Genomic DNA, 27,672 nt, shown 5'->3' with positions numbered 1-27,672 from the left:
CTTTGCCTAGGGTTACAGACAACTGATCTGAAGGTAAAGAGAGTCTAAATTTGTAAGTGTCTGCTGGGTAAGAATGCACAGATTTCAAGGCTCAAAGGGATCATTATGATGATCTAGTCTGACCTCCTGTATAACAGAGGCCCGAGAACTTCCCCAAAATAATTCCTACAGCAAATCTGCTAGAAAAACATCCAATCTTGATTTAAAAATTCTCAGTGAGGAAGAATTCACCACAACCCTTGGTAAACTGTTCAAGGGTTAATTACCCTCATTAAAAATTTACACCTTATTTCTAGTTTGAATTTATCTAGCTTCAACTTCCAGCCATTGGATTGTTATTCCTTTCTCTGCACATTGAAGAGCATATTAAATATTTGTTCCCTGTATAGGCACTTCTAGATTGTACTCAAGTCACACTTAACCTTCTCAGTGTTAGACTCAAGGAGCTCGGTCTGTTTAGCTTATCCTTTAAGGCATGTTTTCTGATCTTTTTAATAAGTCATTTTTGTGGCTCTTCTGACCCCGCTCCACTTTATTAATATCCTTCTTGAATTGTGGTTCTGAGACCACTTACTATTGCAGCACCATAGGGTATGTCTACACTCCACCTGGGAGTGAGCCTCCTAGCCTAGATGGGCAGATTTGAGCTAGCATGCTAACAAGCTGGGTGGATGGTGCAGCTCTAGCAGAGATGCTCAGACCTAGGGGCGCCATCCTTCCCTCTCCCCACCCCAAACTAATAGCTATAGAAGCAAAAACCATTTTAACACCTTTGCAGGCTAACAGGACTCTTTACCTGTGATTGTGCCTGAAGAATTTCAGTTCTCTGGCTCCAGAGAAACTCCATTTTGATGGTAATAAGATAATATTCTAAAGTAAATCACCAATAAGGAGCTGGGCACCAAGTTGCCAAAAACATATTAGAAGTAGAACCAAAGTGTGGTGATTATGAAGGCCTATTGTCCCACACGATTTTATGCTTAAAGCTTTATAAAGGTGGGTTTTCTACATAATGCAACTTGGTAACTAACTACACCTCTACCCTGCTAAAAACACGACCCACTATAACACAAATTCAGATATAATACCATAAAGCAGTGCTCTGGCGGGGCAGGGCTGCGCGCTCCGGCGGATCAAAGCAAGTTTGATATAACGCAGTTTCACCTATAACACGGTAAGATTTTTTGGGCTCCTGAGGACAGCGTTCTATCGGGGTAGAGGTGTACTGTGCTGTTTGCTTTGGAGTCAGGTACCCGCTCAACACATTCTGTGCTCAGGTTCTACTCTATGTGGATTTCTGCTCTCCCAGCTGCTACATCCAGAATCTGCTCCTACAACTAGTAAGAAATAAATGACAGTTTGGTTTGTATATTCCCTCTCGGTGATGATGGAAAATTGGGAAAATACTCACTGAGGCTGGGTTCATTAACTTAATGCATGTGTATAATGGTACAGTTAGGCCATTGCAATGAAAGTTTATATTCAAGTGCACACACTTTTTTTTAAAGTCTTTATTTTAAAAAATTGTTAGGTTTTAAACCCTTAAATTACTCCATTTAAGAGCAGTATACGATCACATTTGCTTAGCTGTATGATCTTCTGATGAAAGAATAGCAGGAAGTAAACTTAAAGGATTTTGGTTTGAGTAGAATCTTGAACAGCTCCATGCAAATACAGTGCCAGAAACTTCTGGAATGTGTCAAGGCGATAGCCATATATTCCAGCAGGAAACTGTGGAGAAGAGACTTGGATATTCAGTTTGTAGTGAACTGATACTTTCCCAAGCAATAGTCTATTATACTTAAAGACCACTTGAAACATGGCAGTCTGTCTGAAACAAGCTTTTTCTGACAGACAAGTAGGTTTGAGTGTATTTCCATTGGGATTATACTAATGGGTGGGGAATTTACCCAGTGAGATTAAAGAGCCTTCCTAGTCTAAGGGGAGTTGACAATTACCATTCTCTCCATTTACTTTATGTTGAGGCTGACCATTGCATGCAAGTATACATTTTCTTAGTTATTTCACTGAAGAACTTTTTCAATAACGACATAATGAACTTGTACATCTACATAAGATGTCTCCACCTTAGCAAGTTTAATATAAATTGCAAAGCAGCTGACTACACTGATATATAAACAGGACTGATAGTTGCCCTATATTATTTCAGTGTTCACAATTAAGTACCAAACAGCCTATTGTCCTATCTATACCAATACTGTCTGTACAAGCTCCTAAGGCTCAAAATAAATGTAAAGGCATAGGATTTACATTATATAATTCTGGTGAATAAACTAGTTCTCTCAAGCCTGTTAACTTACCTTGACAACTTTCTTCCTGATTCCTGGAAGATACCGGATGTAGTCATACATATACTGATCAGAATCAATCCAGACGAGGTTTTTAACACCATCACTAGAGGCCAAGTCTGTTGTATTTAACTGGAACACCATAAACTGGAAAATACGACCCTCTGTACCAATGCTTTGTACGACTACTGGGTGCTCTAAAACTTTGGGATCATCCTGGGTGGGGTGGAGGGAAGGAAGGAAGAGTTACAACAGACAATGGATGAGAAGATACAGAATCAGCAATTATCATTTGGTTTAAAGCCAGGACTTTAACAAAAGTGTTATCTTGCCCAGAAAGTTACTCTATTCAAACAGGTTTTGAATATAGATTTTGTATTTTATTAGGGCTGTCAATTAATCAGTTAACTCATGCGATTAACTCAAATTAATTGCAGTTTATCACATTGTTAAACAATTGAATACCAACTGAAATGTATTAAATATTTTGGATGTTTTTCTACATTTTCAAATATAGATTTCAATTACAACACAATACAAAATGTACACTGCTTGCTTCATGTGTTTGATTACAAATATTTGCACTGTAAAACTATTTTTCCAATTCACCTCATACAAGTACTGCAGTGCAATCTCTATCATGAAATTGCAACTTACATAACTGCATTCAAAAACAATGCAAAACTTTAGAGCCTGCAAGTCCACTCAGTCCTACTTCTTGTTCAGCCAATTGCTAAGACACTTACGGGAGATAATGCTGCCCACTTCTTATTTATAGGATTTCTGTAGCCGGCACTGCATGCTATTTACGTGCCAGATATGCTAAACATTCATATACCCTTTCATGTTTCGGCCACCCTTCCACGCTGATACTCGTTAAAAAAAGTGTGTTGTGTTGGTGACTCATCTCCTTGAGGGAGAATTGTATGTCTCCAGCTCTATTTTACCGGCATTCTGCCATATATTTCATGTTGCAGTAGTCTCGGATGATGACTCAGCACATGTTCATTTTAAGAACCCCTTTGCTGCAGATTTGCCAAAATGCAAAGAAGGTACCAATGTGAGATATCTAAAGATAGCTACAGCACTCAATCTAAGGTTTAAGAATCTGAAGTGCCTTCCAAAATCTGAGAGGGATGAGGTGTGGTGCATGCTTTCAGAAGTCTTAAAAGAGCAATACTTCTATGTGGAAACTACAGATCCTGAACCACCAAAAAAGAAAGTCAGCCTTCTGCTGGTGGCATCTGACTCAGATGATGAAAATGAACACGCGTCAGTCCGCACTGCTTTGGATTGTTATCGAGCATAGGCGCATGTCCTCTGGAATGGTGGTTGAAGCATGAAGGGACATATGAATCTTTAGCGCATCGGGCATGTAGATATCTTGCAACGCTGGCTACAATAGTACCATGAGAACACCACTCACTTTCAGGTGACATTGTCAACAGGCAGCATTATTTCCTGCAAATGTAAACAAACTTGTTCAGCCAATTGCTCAGACAAACAAGAAATCAAGACTGTGTGGACTTGTAGGCTCTAAAGTTTCACATTGTTTTACATTTTAGTTTTGAATGCAGTTATTTTTTTGTACATAATTCTACATTCAAGTTCAACTTTCATGGTAAAGAGATTGCTCTACAATACTTGTATTGAGTGAATTGAAAAATAGTATCACTTAGTTTTTTAAAGTACAAATATTTGTAATATAAATGAGCACTGTACACTTTATTCTGTGTAAAATCAATATATTTGAAAATGTATAATACATCCAAAAATATTTAAATAAATGGTATTCTATTAAGTATGATTAATCACAATTTTTAATCATGCAATTATTTTTAATTGCTTGACAGCCCTAATTTTAATTAAATCTTTCAAATGGCAATGGACTATAGATGTAAACTGAATTACATGTCTGTTCTAGTTTTTCATTTTAGCCACACACAAGACAGTTGCTTCAACTGATTTCTACCCATTGCCAGTCTACCTTTAACCTTCATTAACACATTAATGTAATTGCTATTGGCATAACAAGGTGTTACTCTGAATTGGCAAACAACTTAAGAATCAAAACATGTCCTTAAAGGTTACCTATAAATCCCTGGCCTATAAAGTCACTAGATGATATCAGTGCAGATTTCAAAATATTGTAATATCAGACTTAATAGAATTCAGAAGCCCTCACCCCTAGGTCTTCAGTTCAAATTCAATCCAGGTCAACAGTGACTAAGTCATTGCCAGCTAGTGGCTGCTTAGTGGCCTCTGAAGTGTTCCGAATCTCATTCTAGTTTCAAAGGGAGAGGTGTCCACATCACAAAAAGTCCACAGTGGTTGGCATGCTTCTTGTACATTTCAGCTACAATGTTAAGGACTGACCTACCCACTCCCACCTAGCGTTCATAGTTCTAGGTCCGGACTGTGGCACAAGGATGGGATGGCATAGGAAAGTTTGAATCACAAACTCCATGCTATATTTGTCTGAACTCAGCAACAGATACCTCCTATCTCCATAATTAAGTAAAAGTGCAGGTAGTAAGTATTTCAACAATCTACCTTCTAATCCAAGTCTGAGAGATCACTGTACCATTTCTCAATTTTGTATAACTGAAAGCAAAACTAACTTTGCTGCTGGCTTGCAATTTATTCATCTGCAACCATCCAGGTTGTACTGCACCTTTAGATAAAATCATTACAACAGCTTCCATGAACAATGACTTATACTATAGAAGTAGTGAGGTGTGACAGGCATTTTAATACGTACCCCATATAGCATCTTGGCCTTTGCCAGTGCATTGCCAAAAGCAAACATGAGCATTTTAGCCCGGAGTTGTTCTGGTCTAAATCGGGCTGGACGAATGTTGGCTGATTCCACAAAGTACAGAGTGTGAGGATGAGGGTAGGGATAACCTTCTCTAAAACCTGGATTACAGGTAACCATGAGATTAAAAGAAAAAAAATTTAGTACAAAAAGTTACTTTCCTTTACTCTCTTCAGTAATTATTAAATGTGTATTAATGCAGGTTAGACTTACTGCTGTGAAGAACATGTAAGATACCTATATAGCACTAGCAAATTGGCTAATCTATTATCAACTGTACATCTAACCTCAGCACATGAAATGTTTAAGGGAATGGGAAAGTTAAAGATTTTAGAGCTGTCCACTAGTAAACATTAGCCTGAATGTTTATGTAAGTGCTGCACAACTTTTACCTGTATCATTTCGTTCTTCATATACATTAACTTCCTGAAGATCAATTGTAGGAGAGATTGGATGGAAGGTCTCTAGAGTGTGGTTTTCAGTAGCCAGAATCTCATCCTTGGAGGCTACTGGCAATAATGGATTAATGGCATTCAAAAGCATTCCATTCATGCCACGCACCTGAAGAAGAGATGATTCTGTAAAAAAGAGATCATACTGCATGTAAACATTACACTACAAAGACTCACTAAACACTCGTACTTAATTTAGAATAAATCTAACATCACATCTATTAGATGTATTCTTCTATTGCTATAATTTTACTGTAACATGTATCCAAAGGAAAAGATGCCCTAGGTTTTATTTGCTAATGTTTAATACTCTATGAAAAAGTGAAGCCATAGGCTGACCCCTGCATAGTTAACCATGAAGTGTCACAATAGTATTACTGCAAGAATCCTGAATTATTTTGCAAGGCACCTCATTCCCTTTTCCCTTCCACCCCTCCCCCCCAAATGAATGTTAAGTAGCAGCCCAACTGGAGACAATGTTTTACACAGAATACAAACATAACACTTCTATTTATCCAGTTCACTAGTTATTGGTCCCATATAAGTGTGGCTTGAAAGATTGTACAGATTTCATGCACATTGTAGTAAACAAATCAGTTCTTTAGAAAACAATGCTCAGATTCCCTTTTCTCATGCACCATTGACTGTCTGTCCTCCCCCCAATGTCTTTCATATTCTCTAAAGAATAGATAGTAAATTCCTGAGGACAAGAGATGAGCCATCTTACCTCAACTATGCCTAATGCACTATTTAAAGCTAAAAGGTTCTGAGACACTTAGTTTCATAGGCGTTAGCTTTATTTTAATTCTCATTCATATCCTTAGCTTTAAAGCTAGTATTTTTCTTTAGTATTCCCTATCAGGATTATAAGTAAAGAGAAAGAGAAGTGTTTTCTACAAAAAAAGAAAGAAGTTACTAACCTCTCTCCCATGTAGCCGCCACTTTGTAGTCTCTAGCCAACATTCTTTTAGAGAGGGAAGGATACTTGCTAGCCATTGTCCTACACAAATGTAACAAGTCTTCCAAGAGTACAGGGCTTTAGAATGAGACAAGAATTAGTAGGATAGGATACAAAATGACTTTGAAACTTATAGGTGTACAGAATGTACGATGTATTCCAGTACATGAATACAGTAAGCCATAAAACCGTATGAAATATGTAACATATCCAAATGGTTAATGCAGATTTGTTTAATTCTTAAATCCATCTGGCATACCAATCATGTTCCAAGTTGGCAGTGATAATGTTTACTTTCAATTATTAAAACAATTGACATCTGTATTAGCTGGGATATGATCTAAACTAGAATTAAGTTTGTACAAACCCACAGACTGTTACACACTGACATAAGATGAAAACAAGTTTTGAATATACACACAAGTAGAAGGGTAAACAAGTGAGGGCTGGCAATCAGATACAAACTGAATTCACCTCAGTAACATTAAACAGTAAATCTAATGTTCTGCGGGTAAAATATATATATATCTTTTTTTTTTTTTTAAACTGATACTGATTAAAAAATTGGTTTTGAAGCAGAGCTTCCCTGAAAAGGCTGCAGTGTAAATAAAGATTTCTTTAACTCACAGACTTTAAACTTTTGATGACTTACCAATAATACTCTCTCTTGGGAATAAGTTCAGTGGTATTCCAGACACGTGCATGAGAAATTGCATTTTGTACTCTCTCATCCTGATTCTCTAGTTGGTTGGCTGGTTCATCAATAATATTAAGTACTTTTGGAGGTAAGCCTTCTATTAATTTTGTCTTTGTTAGCCAGAGTGCTTGCCTTACTCCTTAGAGTCAAATCAAAATATATTTATTGAGGATATTCAGCAGTGTTAACTATGCCATAAATGGGTTAATATAAAAATGCTCTTTTACCTATTGAATCTTAAGCATTTATGCTACCACTAATATAGAATACTTCTCAGCATGACCAAGTTATCAGGAACATTAATTTTATGTAGTCTGACCACTTTCATTTATGTACTGTTTTACAACACTGAAATAAGTGTGCATGCCTCATTAGCACCATATAAGTTACACTATACAATAATTTTATTGAAAGAGATTAGTTTATAAGTGTTTTTCCCTACTCATTTTTTAATTATAGTATATTGGCTTATGAATTACAAGGAAAGAAGATATGAGAGACTACATATAGCATACGTATACTTTGCATGTTATACTTCATGTTACATGTAAATGGGATCTTGCATTCTGCTGCATGCATAGTTCATCTTAAATTAAGTACTGGTATCCATACCGAAAGGAAAGAGAGCCTGTACCCCTTGCCAAAGTTTGTTAGCTTTCAGTTTAAATTATCATAGTAGCTGGAGCCCCAACAAAAATCAGAGCCCTACTGTGCACAGCCCTATACCTTCAGGTGATATACTTCCCTTACAACCTAATCCAGTATTTTTGTTGGTCCACCCTCCTGAGAAAGTAGGTGCTGGCCTACTGTGCACACCACTATTGTTGTAAACAAGTGAGCGGGGCTCATTCCCCACCACGAGTCAGGTTACAGCCACTCCAACCAACGCAAAATGCCTTCTTGATAGGAGCCGTTTTAGGCAGCCGCCACCTGAGTTATAGGTAGGGCCCTACCAAATTAACAGTCCATTTTGGTTAATTTCATGGTCCTAGGGTTTCAAAAATCACAAATGTCATGATTTCAGCTATTTCAATCTGCCATTTCACAGTTTTGTAATTGTAGGGGTAGTGACCCAAAAAGGAGTTCTGGGGAAGGAGAGTTTGCAAAGTTTTTGGAGAAAGGGTTGTGGTACTGCTACCCTTACTTCTGCACTGCTGGGGTGGTGCTGCCTTCAGAGCTAGGCAGTTGGAGAGTGGCAGCTGTTTGCTGGGAGCCCAGTTCTGAAAGCAGAACTGCTGCCAGTAACAGTGCAGAAGTAAGGATGGCATGGTATGGTATTCCCACCCTTAGCTGTACACTGCTGCTGGTGCGGTCCTGCCTTCAGAGCTGGGCGCCTGGCCATTAGCCACCGCCGCTCTCCAGCCACTCAGTGCAGAAGTAAGGGTGCCAATACAGTGATTCTGTCTCCCCCTCCCTCTTCTCCCCTCCCCCCCCCAAAAAAAACAAACTTGTGATATCCCTGCAACTCCCTTTTGGGTCAGGACCCCCAATTTGAGAAATGGTCTCCCCTCTGAAATCTGCATAGGGTAAAAGCACACAAAACTCCAGATTTCAGCCTGTGATGAGTTTTTCCATGGTCCTGAATTTGGTAAGGCCCTAATTATGAGCTAGGTCTGGCAGCTAGTTGTTGCATATTATTGTGGTTGCCCCTTAACTGCTACTCCAGCTCTCTCAGGCACGTCCCTCTACACCCCTCCTCCCAGTCTAAGGCATTTATATGACCCCATCATTTGTATCGTCTGAGCACCTCACAACCTTATGTATTTAGACTAGCGGGGTTGGGGGCAGGGCAGCAGCTGTTACCCCCAGCTACAGGCGGGGCAGTGAGGCACAGAGCTGCAGTAACTTGCCCAGGGTGACCTAGGAAAGCACTGCCAGCTCAGAGAACTGACCCTGGCTCTCCCGAGGCTGGTGCCCTAACGAGGGGGCCGCGTTTTCCAACACCCTGCTGCCTCCCCAGGCAGGGCAGGGCTGGGCGCTCCTGCCCCCGCCCCCCGGTCCCTCCGGCGGCCTGGCTCCCTCAGCAGCTCTGCCCCGCGCCCGCTACCTTCCAGCATCTTGGCTCGCGGGTGGCACACGTAGCAGACCCGCTCCTTGTAGAGGGGCATCTCCTCGTAGCGCGGCCCCGGGGAGCGGCGCGGGTCGTGCCAGCCACGCTCCCAGCGCGGGTGGCGGGGCCGGGCCAGCCAGGGCACGAAGTGCTGCTTGCCCGCGTAGGTGACCTGCTCCAGGCCGGGGATCTGCTCCTGCACCGGCCGCTTGTCCTGCCAGCTGCGGGGCAGGGGGGCCCCCGGGGGCGGCCCGCGGGTGGTCCAGGGCGTGCGGGGCAGCGGCCCGCGGGCGGCCTGCACAGTCTTGCCGCGGTGCGGCCCACGCGGGCCCCACGCCCTCAGCGCCCCGGCCGCTGGCCTCACAGGCCACCGTAACGCCGCCATGCTCGGCTCCCGTCAGGGACTCCGGCCTCGGCCCAGCCACCCGCAAGAGTCACCGGCTGGGGGCCGCCATTTTCCCTAGCGCGGAGCATGCCGGGTACGCAGCGCGTATCCCGGTGACTGACGGCACCGCCAGCCAATGACGCCTGGGTAAGCTCTGTCTGTTCCCGCCCTCCCGGCGGAACGGGGCGCGGCGCCAGTCGGGTTCTGGGGGGCGCGAAGGGCGTCGGCGAGGGCACGCGGCCGCTGGTAGGTCGCGAGCTGGAGGATGGCTCGGGGTGGGGCACGGCAAGGCGCCCCTCCCCCGCCCGGCCCAGCAGGGCCCTTGGCCTCCAGGCGCCCCGCGGCATCCGCCACAGCTGCGGCTCGTGGGCACCTGGTGCGCGGGGGGCTGGGCAGAGGCGCCCCGTGTCCTGCGCTGCCCACCCCACCCCACGTGGGCTATAGAGAGTCGTAACCGGGGGGGAGGGCGCCGGGCCCCGGGCCCCGCTCCGCCAGTCGGATTGATTGACAACGTCCTAATGGCGGGAACCGGGACACCCTGCCCCGAGGCCCCGCCCTCCGCTCGCTCCGGCCCCATCGCTCGCTCTCACCGGGCAGGGGCGTGCGGGCTTCGGCTGGCGACGCAGGCTCTGGGGCCTTGCTGGGGATTTGGGGGGCAGGGGGCTCTGGGTTGGGGTGAGAGCTGGCTGGGGCCAGGGATGAGGGGTTTGGGGTGCGGGGGGGGGCCAGGCTGGGACCAAGGGGGTTGGGATGCCGGAGGGGGGTCCAGGCTGGGACTGAGGGGGCCAGGCTGGGACTGAGGGGGCCAGGCTGGGACCGAGGGGGTTGGGATGCAGGAGGGGGGGCCAGGCTGGGACTGAGGGGTCCAGGCTGGGACTGAGGGGGCCAGGCTGGGACCGAGGGGGTTGGGATGCAGGAGGGGGGGCCAGGCTGGGACTGAGGGGGCCAGGCTGGGACCGAGGGGGTTGCGGTGCAGGGGGGGTTGGGGTGAGGGAGGGGATCCAGGCTGGGACCGAGGGGGTTGGGGTGCAGGAGGGGGGGCCAGGCTGGGACCGAGGAGGTTGCGGTGCAGGGGGGGTTGGGGTGAGGGAGGGGATCCAGGCTGGGACCGAGGGGGTTGGGGTGCAGGAGGGGGGGCCAGGCTGGGAGTGAGGGGTTTGGGGTTCAGGAGGGGGCTCAGGGCTGGGGTAGGGGGTTGGGTGCGGGAGCATTTTGCGGCGTAGGCTCTGGCCAGGCGGCGCTTACCTCAGGCGGCTCCCAGAAGTGACCTGCATGCCTGCAGGTGCCGCCCCCACAGCTCCTGTCAGCCCCAGCTCCCGGCCAGTGGCCACCCCTGCACCTCCTAGGAGCCAGACATACCGGCCGCTTTCGGGAGCCACGAGAGGCAAGACAGGCAGGGAGACTACATTAGCCATGCTGCCGGACTTTTAGTGGCTTGGTCAGCAGTGCTGATGGGAGCCACCAAGGTCCCTTTTTGACTGGATGTTCTGGTCAAAAACTGAACACGGCAGCCCTAGCTAGGGGGCCCGTTTCCAAGCCTGTTTCTGCCGTGTCACATGCTGACCTGTCCATCCATGAATGCAGAGCTTCTCCCCTAATCCCATGACTCCAGGATCTGGGGCTTCAAGAGAGCCGCCCTGCAATCTGCCCTGACTCTGGGTCCCACCAACTGGGATGATTAGCTACCACCTCTCATAGCTACAGGGAGCAGCAGGCTCCCAGTCTCGCCTTTGCCTGGTAGCATGATGGGGTTGCATGGCTGAGCTGGACTGCAGGGGGAAGATGGATTTATCATATTACAGCCGTACCCAAATCACAGAACTGAGAGGCATATTGAATGGCCTCCCCAAACACTGCTCCTGTGTTACTTGTACGGGCCCCTTTCGCCTACTCTCCATTTGTCCAGATTGGAAACTCACCAAAGCAGAGACCTGCCTTCCCTGATGTCCTAGGCTCTTTCCCAACAGAAAGATAGGGGCATAGTACCTGCCCCAAGGAACATACTATCTTTGGGTGAAAGAAGAATATTCCTTGGGTGGAAGGTAGCATGGTCTGAGTACAATGCTAGGAGTCAGCTCTCATGAGCAGTAGGCCCTGTGCTAACAACTGATATTCATCTTTGGCCTTGGTCAGGTCACAAAAGCTAATTTTTTAATGGCCACTTATTTTGAGATAACAGATACTTAGGCCCTAACTGTCAGACACGCTGAGTACCCATGACTCCTATTGACTTTGCTATGGATGCTCAGCATGTTGCTCCCTGTGGCTAGACTGCTAAAGTCAGTGGCCATTTTTCAAAATGTTGGCCCTAGTGTTCCATTTCTCCCTCAGTAAAATGAGAATAATAATATGTTTGTCACAAGTGTGAAGATAAGTTTTAATGCTGATAAAGCACCTTGGAAATGAAAATGGCTATAGGCGTTAAGTATTCTTCAACACTGCCACTTGTGGTTTTATAATTTTCCTCATTTTTGAATGATACAGCATTAATAATACCTAGCTCTTATCTAGTACTCTTCATCAGTATATGCCAAAGCATTGAGAATAATATCAAGTTTAGCAGTGCATTAAAAAGCTGTGATGTTCCACAGAGGTTAGTTTGGGGACTTCTTTTGATAGGACATGATCTAGGACTGTCTGATATAAGGATCTTTGGATGGGGGGGTTAAAGATAATTCTACCAGTGCTTGCTGTCGCCTACTTATTCGATCTCTAACCCTGTAGCAACTCTCTTGCTCTCCAAAATGGCCCTTCACTTGACTGATTTCACTAAACACTGCTCCCTGTCAAGTTCCTCTCTCTGACCACCACCTGTATTTCTCCAGCATCGCTTATCTTCCAGAGGTTGAACCTCTCTATTAAAAGCGGGGGCAGGTGCAGGCCACATTTTAGAATGCTACTTTGTATGTTGAGTACAGTAATAAAGATGTATTGAAGAAGGGGATTTAGAGAAAGATGCAAGATAAGATGGGACCAGAGCACACCATGTATTCATCTTTAATGTAGGGGTGTGGCCCACAGAGATGATAAATCCTAGGTCACAATGCTCCTTTTTGGTCACTGAAGCTGAGTCTAGGATTTAAAAAATATAGCAATTTATATGAATACTGAGAACATCCATAGTTAAATTATTTTTCCTGTCTAATGTATACGCAATACAGACACTTATTCTGCTGGGCATAAACCGCTCACCAAACTGTTACTGGGTTTCTTACACCTTCCTCTGCATCATCTGGTATTGGCCACAGTCACTGACAGGATACTGGACTTTGTGAGCCATTGGTCATATTCAGTATAACAATTCTGTATTAAAGCAGAGGATTGTAGCCACTCAAATGAAGATGCTTGTATCAAGTTAACCACTATATATTCAGCTAGATAAAGTTTGGATGCCTCCTGAATTAAATCTTCAACATATTGAGATGGATGTCTCTAAAGCAGCAGATAGCTAGCACCAGATTCATGTGTGCCTCTTTCTTAAAACATATAGCCCTGTGAATGATGCTTGGGTTGTGTTTTGTAGGTAATGAGTGAAAGTGAGGATGACTGGCTCTCTCTTATGCCCACTGAACCCTTGCAATCTCAGTGCTGTGGCAGTGGCTGCAAACCGTGTGTCTATGATGTGTATCAGAAGGAGCTAGCCCAGTGGGAAGAAGCCAAAGCAAAGAAAGACAGAAGCCTCCTGACCAAACAGAAGGAGGAGGTAGGGACTTTAAAGGCCTTCATAGCATCCAATCAGTCAGTACTTTTATCACATTTGTGTTTGTAAGCATGTAATAGCTGTGTAGCTGAGGGTGGGGTGATCTATAATGGTCGTTTATTAGAAGAATTTAGACCTCCCCCATAATACCTGCTGTAATGGAAATTCCCATACTCTCTGGATTTCATTATGTACCTCATTCAAGTGCAATTCCTGGTGCCACTACAGCAAGCTCACATCACCTGAAGGTGATAAAATAAGGATAAAGCTTGTTGGTGCAGGAGACAGAACTTTCTTCAGGGCCAGTCTGAGACTCGAATGAAGTCACCCAGAAAATTAAGGGCCATCATAAACTTCACCACCCTCCGGTCCCAGTGAAAGGTGCATTTCTTTGATCTTTCTGTCCCTAACATAAATACATAGCAACATGTATATTAAAAAAAGTCCTTGAAAATCCCACCAAAACAAGACACTTTCCTGCACATACATCTTTCTCTGTTGAGAGAACGAGAGAACAAGTACCTGATAGGTGTTACTAACATTCTTAATGCACTACTGAAAGTATTCAGATATTACAGTGATGCACCCTGTGTAGAATAGAATAGGTGGTGATTCCACAGCTTAAGGCAACAAGTTTTTAGGGGAAAAAGCAGAGATGAGAGTGTCAGCATCTCTTCTGCTATGATAGCGTTCACTGTTCCCCTTAGACAACTTTTATTTTACCTTCATTTTCAGGTTCATATATTGAAGATAAAAAATAAACATTTGACACAGCAGTAAATTATTTGCCTCTTCAAAACATAGTTATTCCTGTCAAATGCCCTTCAAATAAATCCAACCATGCTAGTAAAGCTGGATGTTTCTACTAACATAATCAGCAGTGAAATAATTAACAGTGTTGTTTTTTAAAATGGTCATCATTAGAGTTCAGTGTTACATCCCCATTAGGGTGTTAAGCTCTCTTAGAGCCGTTTCTACACACTCAGGAAGACAGCATTGCACTGAGTCATGTTTAGAAGGTTTTCTTCGTGGTCATAGGATCTGGAATCTATTTTTTTTTAATGACATCTTAGATTTTGAAAAAAAACACTGCAAAAACAAACCAGCAGAGAGAGCCCTAGAGTTTTCAAGGCACATTTTTCTGGGGTCCTAAGTTTCACAAGCACTAAATCCACACGTTTTTAAAAAAAAAAAATGAAATAAAGGATGCCATCTACCCCAGTAATTACTTATTGTTGTTCTTACAGAGTAGTAATTCAGAATTAAATCCAGATACATTTACTGCTTTCAAGATAAGCTCTGTGGAACAGCTAACAGAGGACACCTACCAGTATAAATTTGAGCTGCCAGGAAATAGCAGCCTGGGATTGAGTTTAGGACAACATATTGTGTTAAGGTACTGTACTTGTCTCCGGTTAAACGGGCTACATTATGTGACTTAATATGCAGTTTGTCAATATACAAAGATTTCATACCAAGTAAATCATAATTTCTGTGCTTCTGTAATGATACAGTTGAAAGAACTCATGAGTTTAAGTTTGTTAATTTTATGGTGAAAGCCCACTCCATAGCTTCATTTTTTCCCAACATTAGCTTTGTGGTGTTGGTGGAGAAAAGAGAACTAAGTGTGACTAAGAAGATCAATTAACAGAAGGAAAAAGAGAAAAAGTAGTTGTTTCAGCACGATTTAAATCAATGTGGCGGCATGAAGGGAAACTACTAAATCAGGAGTTCAATGTTAGGCCTGTAGCTTGGGGTGGCTAAGCACCATGCAATAATATTGTATCCAAAGTCCATGTGCTTTGTGGGTGATTGCCAGCGGAGGTCAGGAAAAACATTCCCTCCCCTGGCATAGTATTTGCCAAAAAGGGGCCATGTGGGAGAAGCTGTCATCTGTGCTAGTTTCTCATGGTGACCACTGTCAGATACAGAAGAAGGTCAGACTATAGGCACCATTGATATATATCAGTTATTATTATATGTTTACTGGATGCTGTACAGTGAAAAACAGCCCCTAGCCCAAACAGCTTACAATTCAAATTTACCAATATGGCATTTCCTCACGATACTGCACATTCATCTGCTCCACACAAAACATCTGTTACTTTCCTTTGCCTGATTTGTCTGAGGAAGCTGCATGTGCAACATAGCTGGTGCCATTGCCTAGAGAATCAGAGGAATACTAAAGAGTGTCGTAAAGGGTCTGCAGAGAAATCTGAGGTTATTTCACTCCCTGGATCTTTAGCTAATTGAGGGAACATCTGTCTCAGCAAAGGCTGCCCCTTGGGGAGGAAAGACTGCTGTGTGTTTCAGACACTAGCCTTTGCTCATCACTCCAAAGAGTATCAATCAGTGATTCCAGTAATGGTTTCCTGTACCATCTTGTTTTCTTCTCAGAGGGATGGTGAATGGTTTGGAGGTTCAGAGAGCTTATACTCCAGTTAGCCCTGTAAACGCTGAAGGATACTTTGAAGTTTTAATAAAAGTAAGTAGTCTATATTAGTTAGATAAGATTGTAAACAACTTGGGACTGTGTTTTTCTTCCATTGAATGTACAGAACTCCCTCTGTTAATATTTAGCAAACGAGAATTATAATTAGGAGTATGTGTCATGGAGCATTTTTGTAATTATTTAGGGGCAATTGTGCTTTGCTGATAAGAGTGGTCATTTCACGTACACAAAACTGAAAGTGAAAAGATGTCTTGTAAATAAATTATTTACAGCATATTCCCTATTAAGTGATCCTTACAAAATCAAGGCCAGAGTTTTGCAATTGACTATGGTAGGAATAGGATCAGGGCTTAGTTCTAAATCCTGTGCATGGAATCCCTGGGGAAATGATGCCCCTCTGGACCCTCTTCACCCCTAAAGTCTGTCATGTGAGTGCAGTGGCAATGCCAATGGAGGATTTTGAAAGTCTGTGGTACAGCAGGAAATGAAACCAGCTCTCCTGCATCCCTAGAGAGTGCCTTTAGCAATTAGGCTTGTTGAGGGGTTGTTTGCTTTAAGGACACTTTTCAGGGAAACTGTTCATTTTGCTGCAAAATATGTAGAACCATAAAACATCTATTTTGTGGTCTTCACATTTAGAAACTGATACTAAGACCTGTTTGGGGTGAAATCCTGGCCCTATTGAAGCTAATGGCAAAGCGCCAATTGACTTCAACAGGGCTGAGATTTTACCCTTCCACTTAGATGGAAGTTTTGCCTGCAGAACCAGGCTCAACAAAAATAATTATTTTGTGTAGGAGATCAAAATCAGTTCCATCTTTCTGGTCATATTTACATATCTCTGCTAATTTCTGGGGGGAGGATGGATTTTACTCCACGTGTAAAATTCTGACAGCTACAGCTTCCAGGCAGATTAGAGTACTTCTTAGCCTCTGCCTGTCTCCCAGGAGTTTATACTTTTGAGGATTTATTATTCATTGGTATGATAGAATATCGTCCTTTAGAAATGTGTGTAGCTCTGATAAAAGACATTTATGGGTGGGTTATTTCACTATTGTGGCAATCGGGGAAAAGTGCTACATTTGAGCTGCATTAATAGGATACATTTATAAATCGACTGTGAAATTTCATGTATACTTGCTTATTACACAGGTTTTGCGTTTCAATAATAATAGTAATGATTGTAATAATACCTTTCCTTTATATAGAACCTTTCATCCCAAAGGGAACTATAGTGATTCTCTGGCAGTAATAAAAGACCTGCAACACCTCCTCAGAAAGTACCCATTTTTATAACTTGCTGTGTAGGTTGTAGTATATTTCACACTATTCAGGCAATTTTGGGAAGTACTATATTATTATTACTGTGCAATCCAAGTACTGTTCAAACCCCTCTGTTTCCTATTGTTACACTATCACGTTCGTGATACTACAGTTTAGAGTGAGGGAGTTGCTATTTACCATGCATAACCCTCTGTAACAGGGTCAGCCACCTTCTGAGCACCCCCCTTGTGGCCTAGGGTCACTCTGTTTCCCCTTATTCAGGGCCCTTAAGAACTGCACAGTCCACAGTACTTAAAACAGTCCCCTTCTGGGGTCCAGTTTATTCAATCCTCAGAAACACATTGCCCTCCAGCCCCAACCCCCATTCAATATCTCTCTCCCCTTCAGTAGAAAGTCCCCATTCCTCCTTTCCAGAGCTGGGTGCTAATTTACCAGTCACTCCCATGCTTTACTTGGCTGGAGTTCATCCTCCTGGCTCTGAGTTCTCATGTTTCCTGCTAGAACCTTTCCCCACTCTCTACCACAGCTTCCTGCTGCCCCTTATAGGGGAATGAGCTGTCTCCCTCAGGTCCCACAGCTTAGGTGGGCTGGAGCAGTTCCTTCAGTAATCAGAGTTGGCTAACTCTGGGCCTCTAGTCCATAAGTGCCAAGCCATACTCCTTTGAGTGATTTTATAATGTTACCGTTTCTTTTGGTGTAAAACTGAGTGTAGAAGTTTTCATCCCAGGAGATATTTTTTCTTTTTATTTACAAAAAATAATTGTAAACCAGTTCAGTCATTTCTCATTTAGATTGAGGGGAGATATTTGGGTGTGGAGAGTGTTTCAGTTCCAAATGCTTTTCCCCTAGTGCTGTAGGGAACGTGAAGTAACTGCTAATTTGCTACTGCGTTATACCTTGTGTTGCCATTTATGCTTGTGGAAGGTGAGTGTAAGATGCTTACCATACAAACCATTCTGATATGATACCTTTTCTACCCACTCTGCATAGGTGTTAAATGTCTACCCAAGATGCAAGGCCCATTGAATGTAAAATGTCTCTGATAGTATCTTACAGCACGGAAGCCATTAGGGATGGTAACAGGACTAACTGGATGATCCCAGGGTTTTAGCGTTTCCCTTTGTGTCCTCCTCTATTGCAGGCAAGCTATGACTCCTGTCAGTAACACATGAAGTCTTTATGCAGAAGTCTCTAACAGTGTTTTCACAGTGGTTTTGCACCTGCTAGGAAGAAGAGCAGTTTTTGTGAATGCCGTTTTCAGTGCGGTCCATGTCAACATTTTTGTAAAATCTCAGAGCATCCCTTCACATTCAGATGATCTATACTAAAAATACCCATTTTAATATTTCAGATGGGAAATCCGACTCCGGTTCAGTAGTTACTTGCTGTGCCATTGTAGCATCTGGGAGATCTGAAACAAAGTGTAAAATATGTGGTGTTCATTTGAATATCAATACCCAGAATGCACTTCCAGCTCCCAGTCATTTAATAACTGTGCTACATGACCGTGTTCTGAGCTCTGGAGAACACAAGAAAGCTTGCTGTGCTTTTGACTGTAAGGAGTTCTTCTTTGTGTGCCTTGTAAATGAGAGTTCTGATAGGCCTTCCTAGCTTCAGAAAGCTTAGGCTTCATAAGTGTGTATTGTGTTTACATTATATTCAAGCTGGATTTGATCCAGTATCATTTCAGTTAAATGTCTTTGTTACTGTTACAAGTTTATATTATTTTGCCAATAGAACAGTCATTTTTTAAATCCCTGAAATGTTTTTCCCCCTTTTGTTTAAACAGAGATAATTTTGTAATTAACGTTAAGCTGGGAAACTTTCCAACAAAGTATAATTATTCTTTCCTTTTGTGTGATTTTTTTTTAATAGTGCTACAAGGCTGGGCTAATGTCACAATATATAAAATCCTGGATTGAAGGAGACACAGTCTTTTGGCGAGGGCCATTTGGAGGCTTCCCATATAGCCCTAATCAGGTTAGTCATATAATAGATACAGAATGGCTCAGCACATGGTAGCTCACTTTGTGTAATGTACCAAAAGGAGAGTGTCAATTAGATTACTATTTTGATTATTTGAAGGATTTACACATTTACTGTACAGTACTACAGCATTTGAAGTTGATTGGAGTAAATGGATCTTGTTAGAATGCAAAATATGTAAGGAGGGAGAGGAATGGGAGGAGTGGGGGAGATTATAAAACACTAGCAAGGGTTGCTGAGCATCCATTTCATTAGTAGCAGCAAAGAATCCTGTGGCACCTTATAGACTAACAGACGTTTTGCAGCATGAGCTTTCGTGGGTGAATACCCACTTCTTCGGATGCAAGCAGCCGAAGAAGTGGGTATTCACCCACGAAAGCTCATGCTGCAAAACGTCTGTTAGTCTATAAGGTGCCACAGGATTCTTTGCTGCTTCTACAGAACCAGACTAACATGGCTACCCCTCTGATACATTTCATTAGTGTTGAAACTGGTCAGAGTTATCACCAAAAATGCGTGCAAATTTGTTTTGCATCACTTTGAACTACATTGATGTTTCAAGACCAAGTTTGACCGGAGCAGAGGTATCAAACTCCTAGTTCCAGGGCCAGATCTCACCCATTTGATATATTTATGTGGCCCATGAGGTATCATCAGATTGTGCAGACTCCGGTGAGGTGTGCAGTCTTACGTCCATGATGCTGCAAATAGTGATCCCACATATGGGTGCCAAACTCACAGCAAAAATGACTATATCAAATTTTGGAGAGATTTCCTACAAACGTAGGGACTGTTATTTAATCCGCACCTTTTGGATGAGATGTAGAATTGTGGTTCTGGTCGTTAGAGATCCCATGGCACTTGCAGTGAGGAGTGTGAAAACCCCAGGGAGCTGGCCAAATTCCAGGTAGAGCAATTACATTCTGCCTGCTGAAATCCCCCCTACTGTTTCAGTTGGTAAAGTTATTCTTCACTTCCCCTTCTTCAGAACTTGTGATCAGGTTTGTGCTGCATTGCCAGAAGTGACTGCATCCCAACAGAGGGTGAATGATCCCTGTAAATACAGCTCATAAAGCACATTCTGACCCTTGGGTGAAAGTCACCATAGAAGCTCAAACTGTTTATAATTATTTGTATTATTTATGAATAATAATAATAGATGAAAGGTATTTTATGAGTTCTGCTAACACCCGAAAATAAAATTCCCTTTTATTTTTGCGTTCAGAGTAATTTGTTACCAAAATACATCAGAACTGATCTTATTTTAAAAGTGGATATGGCTCAGCAATTTAAATAGGTCATTCACAATATATCGTGAAATAGTCCCAAAACACCATCTCTGTGCCCTGCTTCCAGCCTGCTCAGCTAATTTACCAATTCATAAGTTAGAAGAGGTTTTGCAAACTGTGCCACGGGGAACCAGCCTTACTGGTAGCCTGGGCACATGTAGGGCCTGAATTTGAGTGATGCTAAGCACCCCTGGCTCCCACTGATGGCCATCCCTAAGAATTAGTATGCTGTATAAATCAGTGGCCTGTATAAAAGGAAGCTGAAAGTTTCATAGCACTTAGGATAGATTTGTTCATAAAAGGTCAGATCCAACTTACACTGAAGTCAATAGGAGTTGGAGTGGGCCCTTTGTTTTGCAAATCTTTTCTCAGTCTAATATAGCTTTGGGCTTTGATTTCCACAGGCCACTAACTTTTCTGTTGGGATACAGCTCAGATGTCCTCAATCCAACTCTTGAATAAGAGTGATTCATTTGGCTGTGAGCACTTCATCTGATTTAGTATGGATTCATAGGATTTCCCATATCAGTTCTGACCTGGTAGTTCATCCAGTCCGATATCCAGTCCCTAGCCATGGCTAAAGGTGGTCCTGTGGGCAGGGCACTGAACTGGGAATCAGGAGACCGGGGTTCACCTGACATGCGTGTGAACTTGGGCAAGTAGCTGAGATCCTTCAGCTCTTCTGAAAATCGAGCCCTCCCCATGCCTGAGCTTCCTAATCTATAAAATGGGGATTATAATGATCACCCACCTTTTGTATGTGCTTTGAGCTCTGTGGATAAAAAGTTCTAAGTATTACTATTATTTATTTGTAATGTCCACTGCTGCTGAAGAAGGTAGAGAACCTCCATAATGCACCAAGCAATTGTACAAAGAAGGAAAGAGTTCCTTCCTGCAGCTGTCTAAATTACACTCTACAGCATGAGATTTGAGTGCTTTCATCTTTATCTCAGGGCTTGTCTACAATGGAAATATAAACCACTGCTGACAAGGGGTGTCAGCAATGGGGGCAGCTGAACTAAAGCTCAACATGTTTTAGCTGAAATCAAGGTTAAAACTCAGGGGTATGTTTCTATCCAAGAAAAAATGGTTTTCATTTGATTTTTTTTTTAAATCATGAAAATGTTTCTGTTGAGTTTGGGTTTTGTAAAATCTTGCCTTTTAAAAAACTAAATTTTGTGTATAAATGAACCTGACACAGTCCCCCATTAGAGAACATATCAGATATTATAGGCCTGCTATCGCACCATTTCAGAGGAATGGAGTAATGTAATAGGTTTTTCCATTTCCAATTATTATAATCTATTCAAAATCCTCCACTTAATTTCTAGTATGGAGAACTTCTTATGCTTGCCTCTGGAACTGGCATAGCACCAATGCTCCCCATTCTCCAATACATAACAGAAAATGAAGATGATGAAACCTTTATAACCCTGGTTGGTTGCTTCCGGACTTTTGAAAATATTTACTTGAAACCTCTTCTCCAAGATCAGTCTCGATACTGGAACGTCAGAACATGTTACGTCCTTAGCCAGGTAACATTCTGATATAAATACACTCATCCCTGGGTTTTCTGTGGTGAACAACTCTCTGCCTTCTCTGCTTTTGCCTCAGTGTTATCTAAGTTGATTGCTTACCAGTGGCCAAGGCCATGTGTTGATCCAGTAGCATCTGTCTGATAACATGTTCTTAAATCCTGTTCATACTAACTAGCAGACTTTCAACTGTATTGCTCACTAGGTGACCTGTCTTGACAGAGGTTCTGTTAGGAAGGTCCCATTGAACTGTATCCGCCCTGGAATATTTTTCCCCTCCAAATTGATCATTGCTGCATATGAAAAATTGTATTTATAGAACTCTCAGCTCTCTGTGAAACTCACAATAAACAAACTGCACCCAAAGGGTCTTCCTTTTTCAGCACCCATGCATTGATTTGTTAGCTGCTTTCATTCACTGCTCACATTCATTAGTTAGTTTCAATCATCACAAATATTCATTGCTAGCTTGGTGTCTCACCTTGCAGCATGCATCCACCCAGCTTCTCATCAACTTATCTCACACTGGAGTCCTCCAGTGAAGCCCATGTCATGTCTATGCGTAAAAATGTTGGGGCCACATACTTAAAGTTGCTAACTATACCAAATTCATGGACAAGGGGCTACCTCTGAAGTAGCCTTCATTTTCAGGGATGTTGCTCATTTAGTCTCAAATTTACATATGTTCCACACAAATCTGGTGTGCCCTCACTTTTATTGTTGAAAATTACTTACATCAGAAATAAAGATTCATCGCACTCAGATTATAGAAAGTTGTTTATGCTAACAGTATGAATCACACAGCATTTTAAGTTTCCTGCATGAATCATTTTTTGCGCCCCTCATTGTGGAACTTTGTCTCCTACGTTTGGCCAGTATGGGCAATGGGGAACAGAACTCATGACCTTCTGCTCCTAAAAAACTTTTTGCGCGGCAGCCACCAAAGAATAAGATGGTCACAAACATTGAGGAGGTCTTGAAATTCCATCCTGTACAGGGCAATGGTACCTGTTTGACACTAATGAGGACGTGGCAGTCCATACGTTTTTTCTCTCTTGTCTCATTGTGATTTCCTCTCATAAGAGGTTTGTTTTAATCTTACACCAAGTTGTACAGCTTCCTTTTTATAATTCTATCTGTCTACTTATCAATCAGTTTTATGCTGCTGCCCATCATGGTAGTAGGTGAGCACCTTCCACATAAAATCACTAACAATAGCAAAGGCCCTAGTGAACTTCATGGAATATCTGGCATTTCTCTCTTTTCAGGGTCAAAACTCTGCTTGGGGTAGGGTTTTATTTTTGCAGAGGGAGGTTGTTAGGGGTTTGGGAATAGAGGCAGGTGACACTCACAATATGAAGACTTCTGATGGGAAGGCTGTCTCAAAGAGGAAGGTTTTGCAACATTTCCTAAAAATGATCAGATTCTGGATTTGCCCAATCTCCTCTGAAAGATTGTTCCACAGCCAGATCCCCTAGACAGAGAATGCTTTGTTCCCAGCTCACACCTGATTCATCCTGGGCTTTGTGATTTTCATTGTCCCAGAAAAGCACAGCTGTTGCAGTGGTTCATTTACATCAATTACTGACCTGGAAGAAACTATCTAGATGGATTCCTGAAGGGTAAATTTTCAGATGAAACTTTGTCAAGGGAGGTCAGATGTTTGGTCTAAGCATTAACTCTTCAAAGGGTTAATCATCCTTTTTTTCTAAAATAACTTGATATAGTGTAAACTTTTTGCTTTTCCAGGAATCTTCCCTGGAAAAACTTCCTTGGAGCTATCAAGAAAACACACACACTGGCCATATAACTGAGAACTTGATTAAGAAAATGATAAATTCCTGTAGAAGAAAGCCATTTGTGCTGATTTGTGGCTCGGTAGAATTTAATGAAGATATGACTAGATATCTGAAAGCCATAGGACTCAAAGAGGATTCCTATTTTGTATTTTAGCAGCGTGTTCCAGACCTGCTTCCTCTGAAAAGAAGTGCAGACCAAGCATGCACCTGTTTGCCGTTTCCTATGCAAACATCAATTTGAACTTGTCCTTTGACCTGTTTGGGTTTCTCATGCATATATTTTCATATGCTTTTGTATAAAATATTTTATACAGTGTCTTTAATATAATTCTTACTATATTATTTTTAAAATCCCTATAGGCCAGCTGACAAAGCATACCTGCCACAATAACATGGCACAGCCAGGAAAGAGAAGAATGGTAGTGGAAGCACTAACTCAGAATTTCATGAAAGAGACATTTAGCATTACTATTACCTCATTTTTTTGTGTCATCACTTTCATTTTCTAAATAAAAAGGAGCAGGTAAGTAACTCTGCTCTGATCTGTGCATGGTTGTCACGGTACTAACACCCTGAAAGCCATTTAGGTCTACCGTGTCACTGTGCACTATTGGGAACTCTTAATCCAGAGGTTATTGCCGTAAGGGACTTTAAATGTATGTCTACACTGCACAAAAGACCAGGCTTTGATGCAGCTTTGAACCTGAACCCCATTCCAAATCAGTCTGATTCAGGTCAGCAAGCACTCAGGACGCAGGTCCTAGGACCCTCATAGGGCAGTGGGTCAGAGCCCGACTCCTGCTGTGACTCAAGTCCAAGCCCTCTCGTTTTGCAGTGTGAACACAGGTCAGACCACAGATCCAAGTCAGAAGGTCTGCATAGTGTAATAGCATTGATGCGTTAACACGGCTGTGAGACCTGGATCCAGGAGTCCATGAGTCCGGGTCCCGCAGACCCAGGTTTACAATGCAGTTAGACATATCCTAATACGTCTGGTCACTGGGCATTTATTAAGCCTTGCCCCATGATGTATTGATGCACTGGTATGGGTTTGCACGGTGTACCCAAAAAATGTAAAGTCCTTTATCATTTGTGTACAACACTTCACGTGGAGAATAAAAATGTATCCTAAAAATCTATTTGAGAAAGTGTGTGCATGATGTTCTAGTTGTTGTAAAACCTCAGTTTCTCAGGGATGATGGTTATTTGCTTTACCTGCTCCCAAGCATTTTATAGTCTCTATTGTTTATGAAACTGAAGCCATTTTCAAGTTAGAAAAGCTATTTCATGGTGACTGCCTGACTTTTCCATAGGCAGAGGGCTGCCAGAACTGACTTTCTGAACTTCCCAGGAACACTGCCTCATATCTGGAATAATGTTTGGATTTTCCACAGGGCTGTTCTGGAACGCTCTAGCATTGTGGGGGGAGGAAGGGGCCGTGCATAGAGGCCTGCTAGGGCTGCACCTTACTAGCTGTTCCAGAGGTTATAGACAGGGCCGGCTCCAGCTTTTTTGCCGCCCCAAGCGACGAAGAAAAAAAAAGAGAAAAAGCCGCTATCGGCGGCACCTCAGCAGCAGCTCTACCGTGCTGCTTCATTCTTCGGCGGCAATTTGGCAGCTGGTCCTTCCCTCCGAGAGGGACCGAGGGACTTGCCGCCGAAGACCCGGACGTGCCACCCCTTTCCATTGGCCGCCCCAAGCACCTGCTTCCTGCGCTGGTGCCTGGAGCTGGCCCTGGTTACAAAGCCTCAAAGCAGCTATGTTACCCCAGAGGAGATGAAGGAATGAAGAAAACACAATCTATTCAATAAAATTCCTCACTACCACCCCTCCCCCGAAAAGAGATACAAAATAAAGTAGAAAACAACAAAAGCCCCAATTCAAGCAAGGTACTTAAACACTTGCTGACCATTAAGTACACAAAATCAGTGGGATTATTCACATGCTGAAAGTTAGGCACAGGCTTAAGTGCCTTGCTGAATCAAGGGCAGAAGAGCGTGGAGCTGCTGAATTTGTTCTTCTGCCAGAGGCAGAACATCTGGCAGGTGCAGGCTAGGAATTGTCCCTGGGATTCAAGTCCAAACTGCCTCTGAGTTCCATGCAGACCCAGGCTCAGCCAGATGTAACAGACTGGAGGAGATGGTTGATCTCAGAAATAAAAGTATTGGGTATCATATTTTCCATTTTAAAACATCACATTATTAATGGAAAACAATAGTTGTTAGTAAAAGTACATCCAGTGATATAATGATACGTGCTTCGCTTTGTAAAGCACTTTGAGACAGACCGGTGAAAAGCACTATGTAAGAGCCAGGAATTGTTACAGGATATGACAAGGCATCTTGCGCACATAAGTGTACATGTGATGTATGGCGCACATAGTCTCTCTCCACATCTTTAAATTCATCTGTTAATTAGCATTTTTATTCTGTTTTAGAGTTTCTGCATACTGTGTATGCTGTAGCTATGGCACAGTTCCAAGTTTGTCATCAAACACCCGTGTCTGAGCGTCTCGCTTTACTTGTAGCTAGTAACATACCTAAGCTCTTCCTATGCGAAGGAGATGTATTTGGATTGTTACTCAAAATAAACAGCATGAACCAAAACAACACAAAAAAGTGTCTCATTCACGTACTGGGAGGATGTGAAGTTATCTGAATGAGGGTCCCACAGACACTGGCTAGTCACCACTATATCCACTGTCTCATCTTTGCTTTTGTTTCCAATGGTGACGTTGACAACTAACTTATACCGAGGAGGAGTGACTTGCTTGACCAAGTGTCTTATTTCTTCACTTAAAGCAATAGTGAGGCTGGCACATTTTGTAGGCTCATAGGTAACGTTGGTAAGTTTGGTTGGTAAATATTCCCTTAGCAGCTCTTCAGCTCTGCCACAAGAGAATTTCTCTTTCGGTATTGCAGACGAGACTGGAATCTGTAACAAAGACCCAACTCTATAATATAATTTAATTAATTTATTTGTATTACAGTCATACCCAGCGCCCTTAGTCAGGATTGGGGCCCCATTGTTTTAGACCCTGTACAAACACACACACGTGTGTGTGTGTGTGTGTGTATTACAATTGAACCACAATAAATTATGTTCCAACAATATGAATCTCTGCATTTTCAAAGAGTTACATGGGGTTTAACCAGTCAATTTCCAGTCAAGTCAGTGAGAGTTGACTCCAATTACTGGGAGTCTAGAATTAACCCATGCATGCACATTAACGGAACTGGGTCAGTGTGCTGGCTCACCAGTCATCCCCACAACACAAAATGTGGTTCTGGTTCCCCAGCATAGGTAAATGCTAAGATATATCCAGGGCTTTTGCCCAATTCGGACACATGGTTAAAACCTGGTTAGGTCTGCACTGGAATATCAAACCATATTTTAACCATCTTGGAGGCCGCCACTACACTATTATGGTAGATGGGGAAGTTCTGTGAACCTGTCCTCTCTAGTAGGACTTCTACCCAATGCTGACTGCTCAAGTCCTGTCCCAACATATGTTGGGACTCATAAAGCCTGAGATCGATTCTTCAGTAGTTGACTGTACTTTGGCCCTAGCTAGGAACACGAGGGAAGGCATCATCTCAGACCATTATGAGCCAAATTTTCAAAGACTTGTTCACACGCATTAAGCTTTGAAAATCTAGAGGTTTTGCTAAACGTCCGTGGGTATGTCTACACTGCAGCTGGGAGCATGCTTCCCTACTTCGGTAGGCTAGGCAGATGCTCTAGCTCTTCTCAAGCTAGCATGCAAAAAATAGCCGTGTAGCCATGGGTAGCACAGGGGGAGACTTGGGCTAGCCACCTGAGGACAAATCCACCCAGAATCCCAGCTATGCGCTCAGACAGCCTGAACCACTGCCTGTGGTACCCCCAACTACACTTATGTTTAGTATGCAAGCTTGAGAAAATCACGTCTGTGTGTGTCCATGTCCGTATCTGAGCA

The 27,672-nt window shown here is 42.9% G+C and overlaps 2 protein-coding genes across 7 annotated transcripts; one reads left to right on the top strand and one right to left on the bottom strand.

Annotated features, from left to right (window-relative positions):
• Positions 1-1,497: 1,497 nt before the first annotated feature.
• On the bottom strand, positions 1,498-9,750 carry MRPL37 (mitochondrial ribosomal protein L37). Its single transcript, XM_045028989.1, has 7 exons — positions 9,282-9,750; positions 7,190-7,373; positions 6,500-6,615; positions 5,520-5,705; positions 5,071-5,228; positions 2,322-2,525; positions 1,498-1,731 (listed from the first exon to the last, which is right to left on the bottom strand). Exons 1-7 carry the CDS (start codon positions 9,667-9,669, stop codon positions 1,627-1,629), a joined length of 1,341 nt encoding a protein of 446 aa, XP_044884924.1. The 5' UTR covers positions 9,670-9,750; the 3' UTR covers positions 1,498-1,626.
• A 91-nt stretch (positions 9,751-9,841) lies between these two features.
• LOC123376735 (NADH-cytochrome b5 reductase-like) lies at positions 9,842-24,851 on the top strand. Of its 6 annotated transcripts, none has more exons than XM_045028991.1 (7): positions 9,842-9,915; positions 13,193-13,372; positions 14,617-14,765; positions 15,767-15,854; positions 18,981-19,085; positions 21,712-21,915; positions 23,665-24,851. In XM_045028991.1, the coding sequence occupies exons 2-7, from the start codon at positions 13,196-13,198 to the stop codon at positions 23,866-23,868; spliced, it is 927 nt and encodes a 308-aa protein (XP_044884926.1). In that variant the 5' UTR covers positions 9,842-9,915; positions 13,193-13,195; the 3' UTR covers positions 23,869-24,851. The 6 variants fall into 6 exon arrangements, with proteins under 6 accessions (XP_044884926.1, XP_044884930.1, XP_044884927.1 ...); XM_045028992.1 differs by lacking the exon at positions 9,842-9,915 and adding an exon at positions 9,955-10,045; XM_045028993.1 differs by lacking the exon at positions 9,842-9,915 and adding an exon at positions 10,181-10,295 and having other exon boundaries at positions 24,075-24,851.
• Positions 24,852-27,672: the final 2,821 nt, after the last annotated feature.

The sequence above is a fragment of the Mauremys mutica genome, chromosome 8 (assembly GCF_020497125.1).
Source record: "Mauremys mutica isolate MM-2020 ecotype Southern chromosome 8, ASM2049712v1, whole genome shotgun sequence".
Classification (NCBI taxonomy): domain Eukaryota; kingdom Metazoa; phylum Chordata; order Testudines; family Geoemydidae; genus Mauremys; species Mauremys mutica.
Note: the sequence above shows the minus strand (reverse complement) of the source record. Positions and strands in the feature narration are given on the sequence as shown.

What these genes read in the sequence shown, in the direction of transcription:
- MRPL37 (XM_045028989.1), bottom strand. Translation starts at nt 9,669, where the DNA reads ATGGCGGCGTTACGGTGGCCTGTGAGGCCAGCGGCCGGGGCGCTGAGG. An exon ending in GGCGGCTACATGGGAGAGAG is followed by an intron (nt 5,706 to 6,499) that starts GTTAGTAACTTC and finishes TCTTTTTTACAG; the next exon opens with AATCATCTCTTCTTCAGGTG. An exon ending in AGGCCAAGATGCTATATGGG is followed by an intron (nt 2,526 to 5,070) that starts GTACGTATTAAA and finishes CACCCCACCCAG; the next exon opens with GATGATCCCAAAGTTTTAGA.
- LOC123376735 (XM_045028990.1), top strand. Translation starts at nt 10,188, where the DNA reads ATGGCGGGAACCGGGACACCCTGCCCCGAGGCCCCGCCCTCCGCTCGC. An exon ending in GGACAACATATTGTGTTAAG is followed by an intron (nt 14,766 to 15,766) that starts GTACTGTACTTG and finishes TTTTCTTCTCAG; the next exon opens with AGGGATGGTGAATGGTTTGG. An exon ending in TCCCATATAGCCCTAATCAG is followed by an intron (nt 19,086 to 21,711) that starts GTTAGTCATATA and finishes CTTAATTTCTAG; the next exon opens with TATGGAGAACTTCTTATGCT.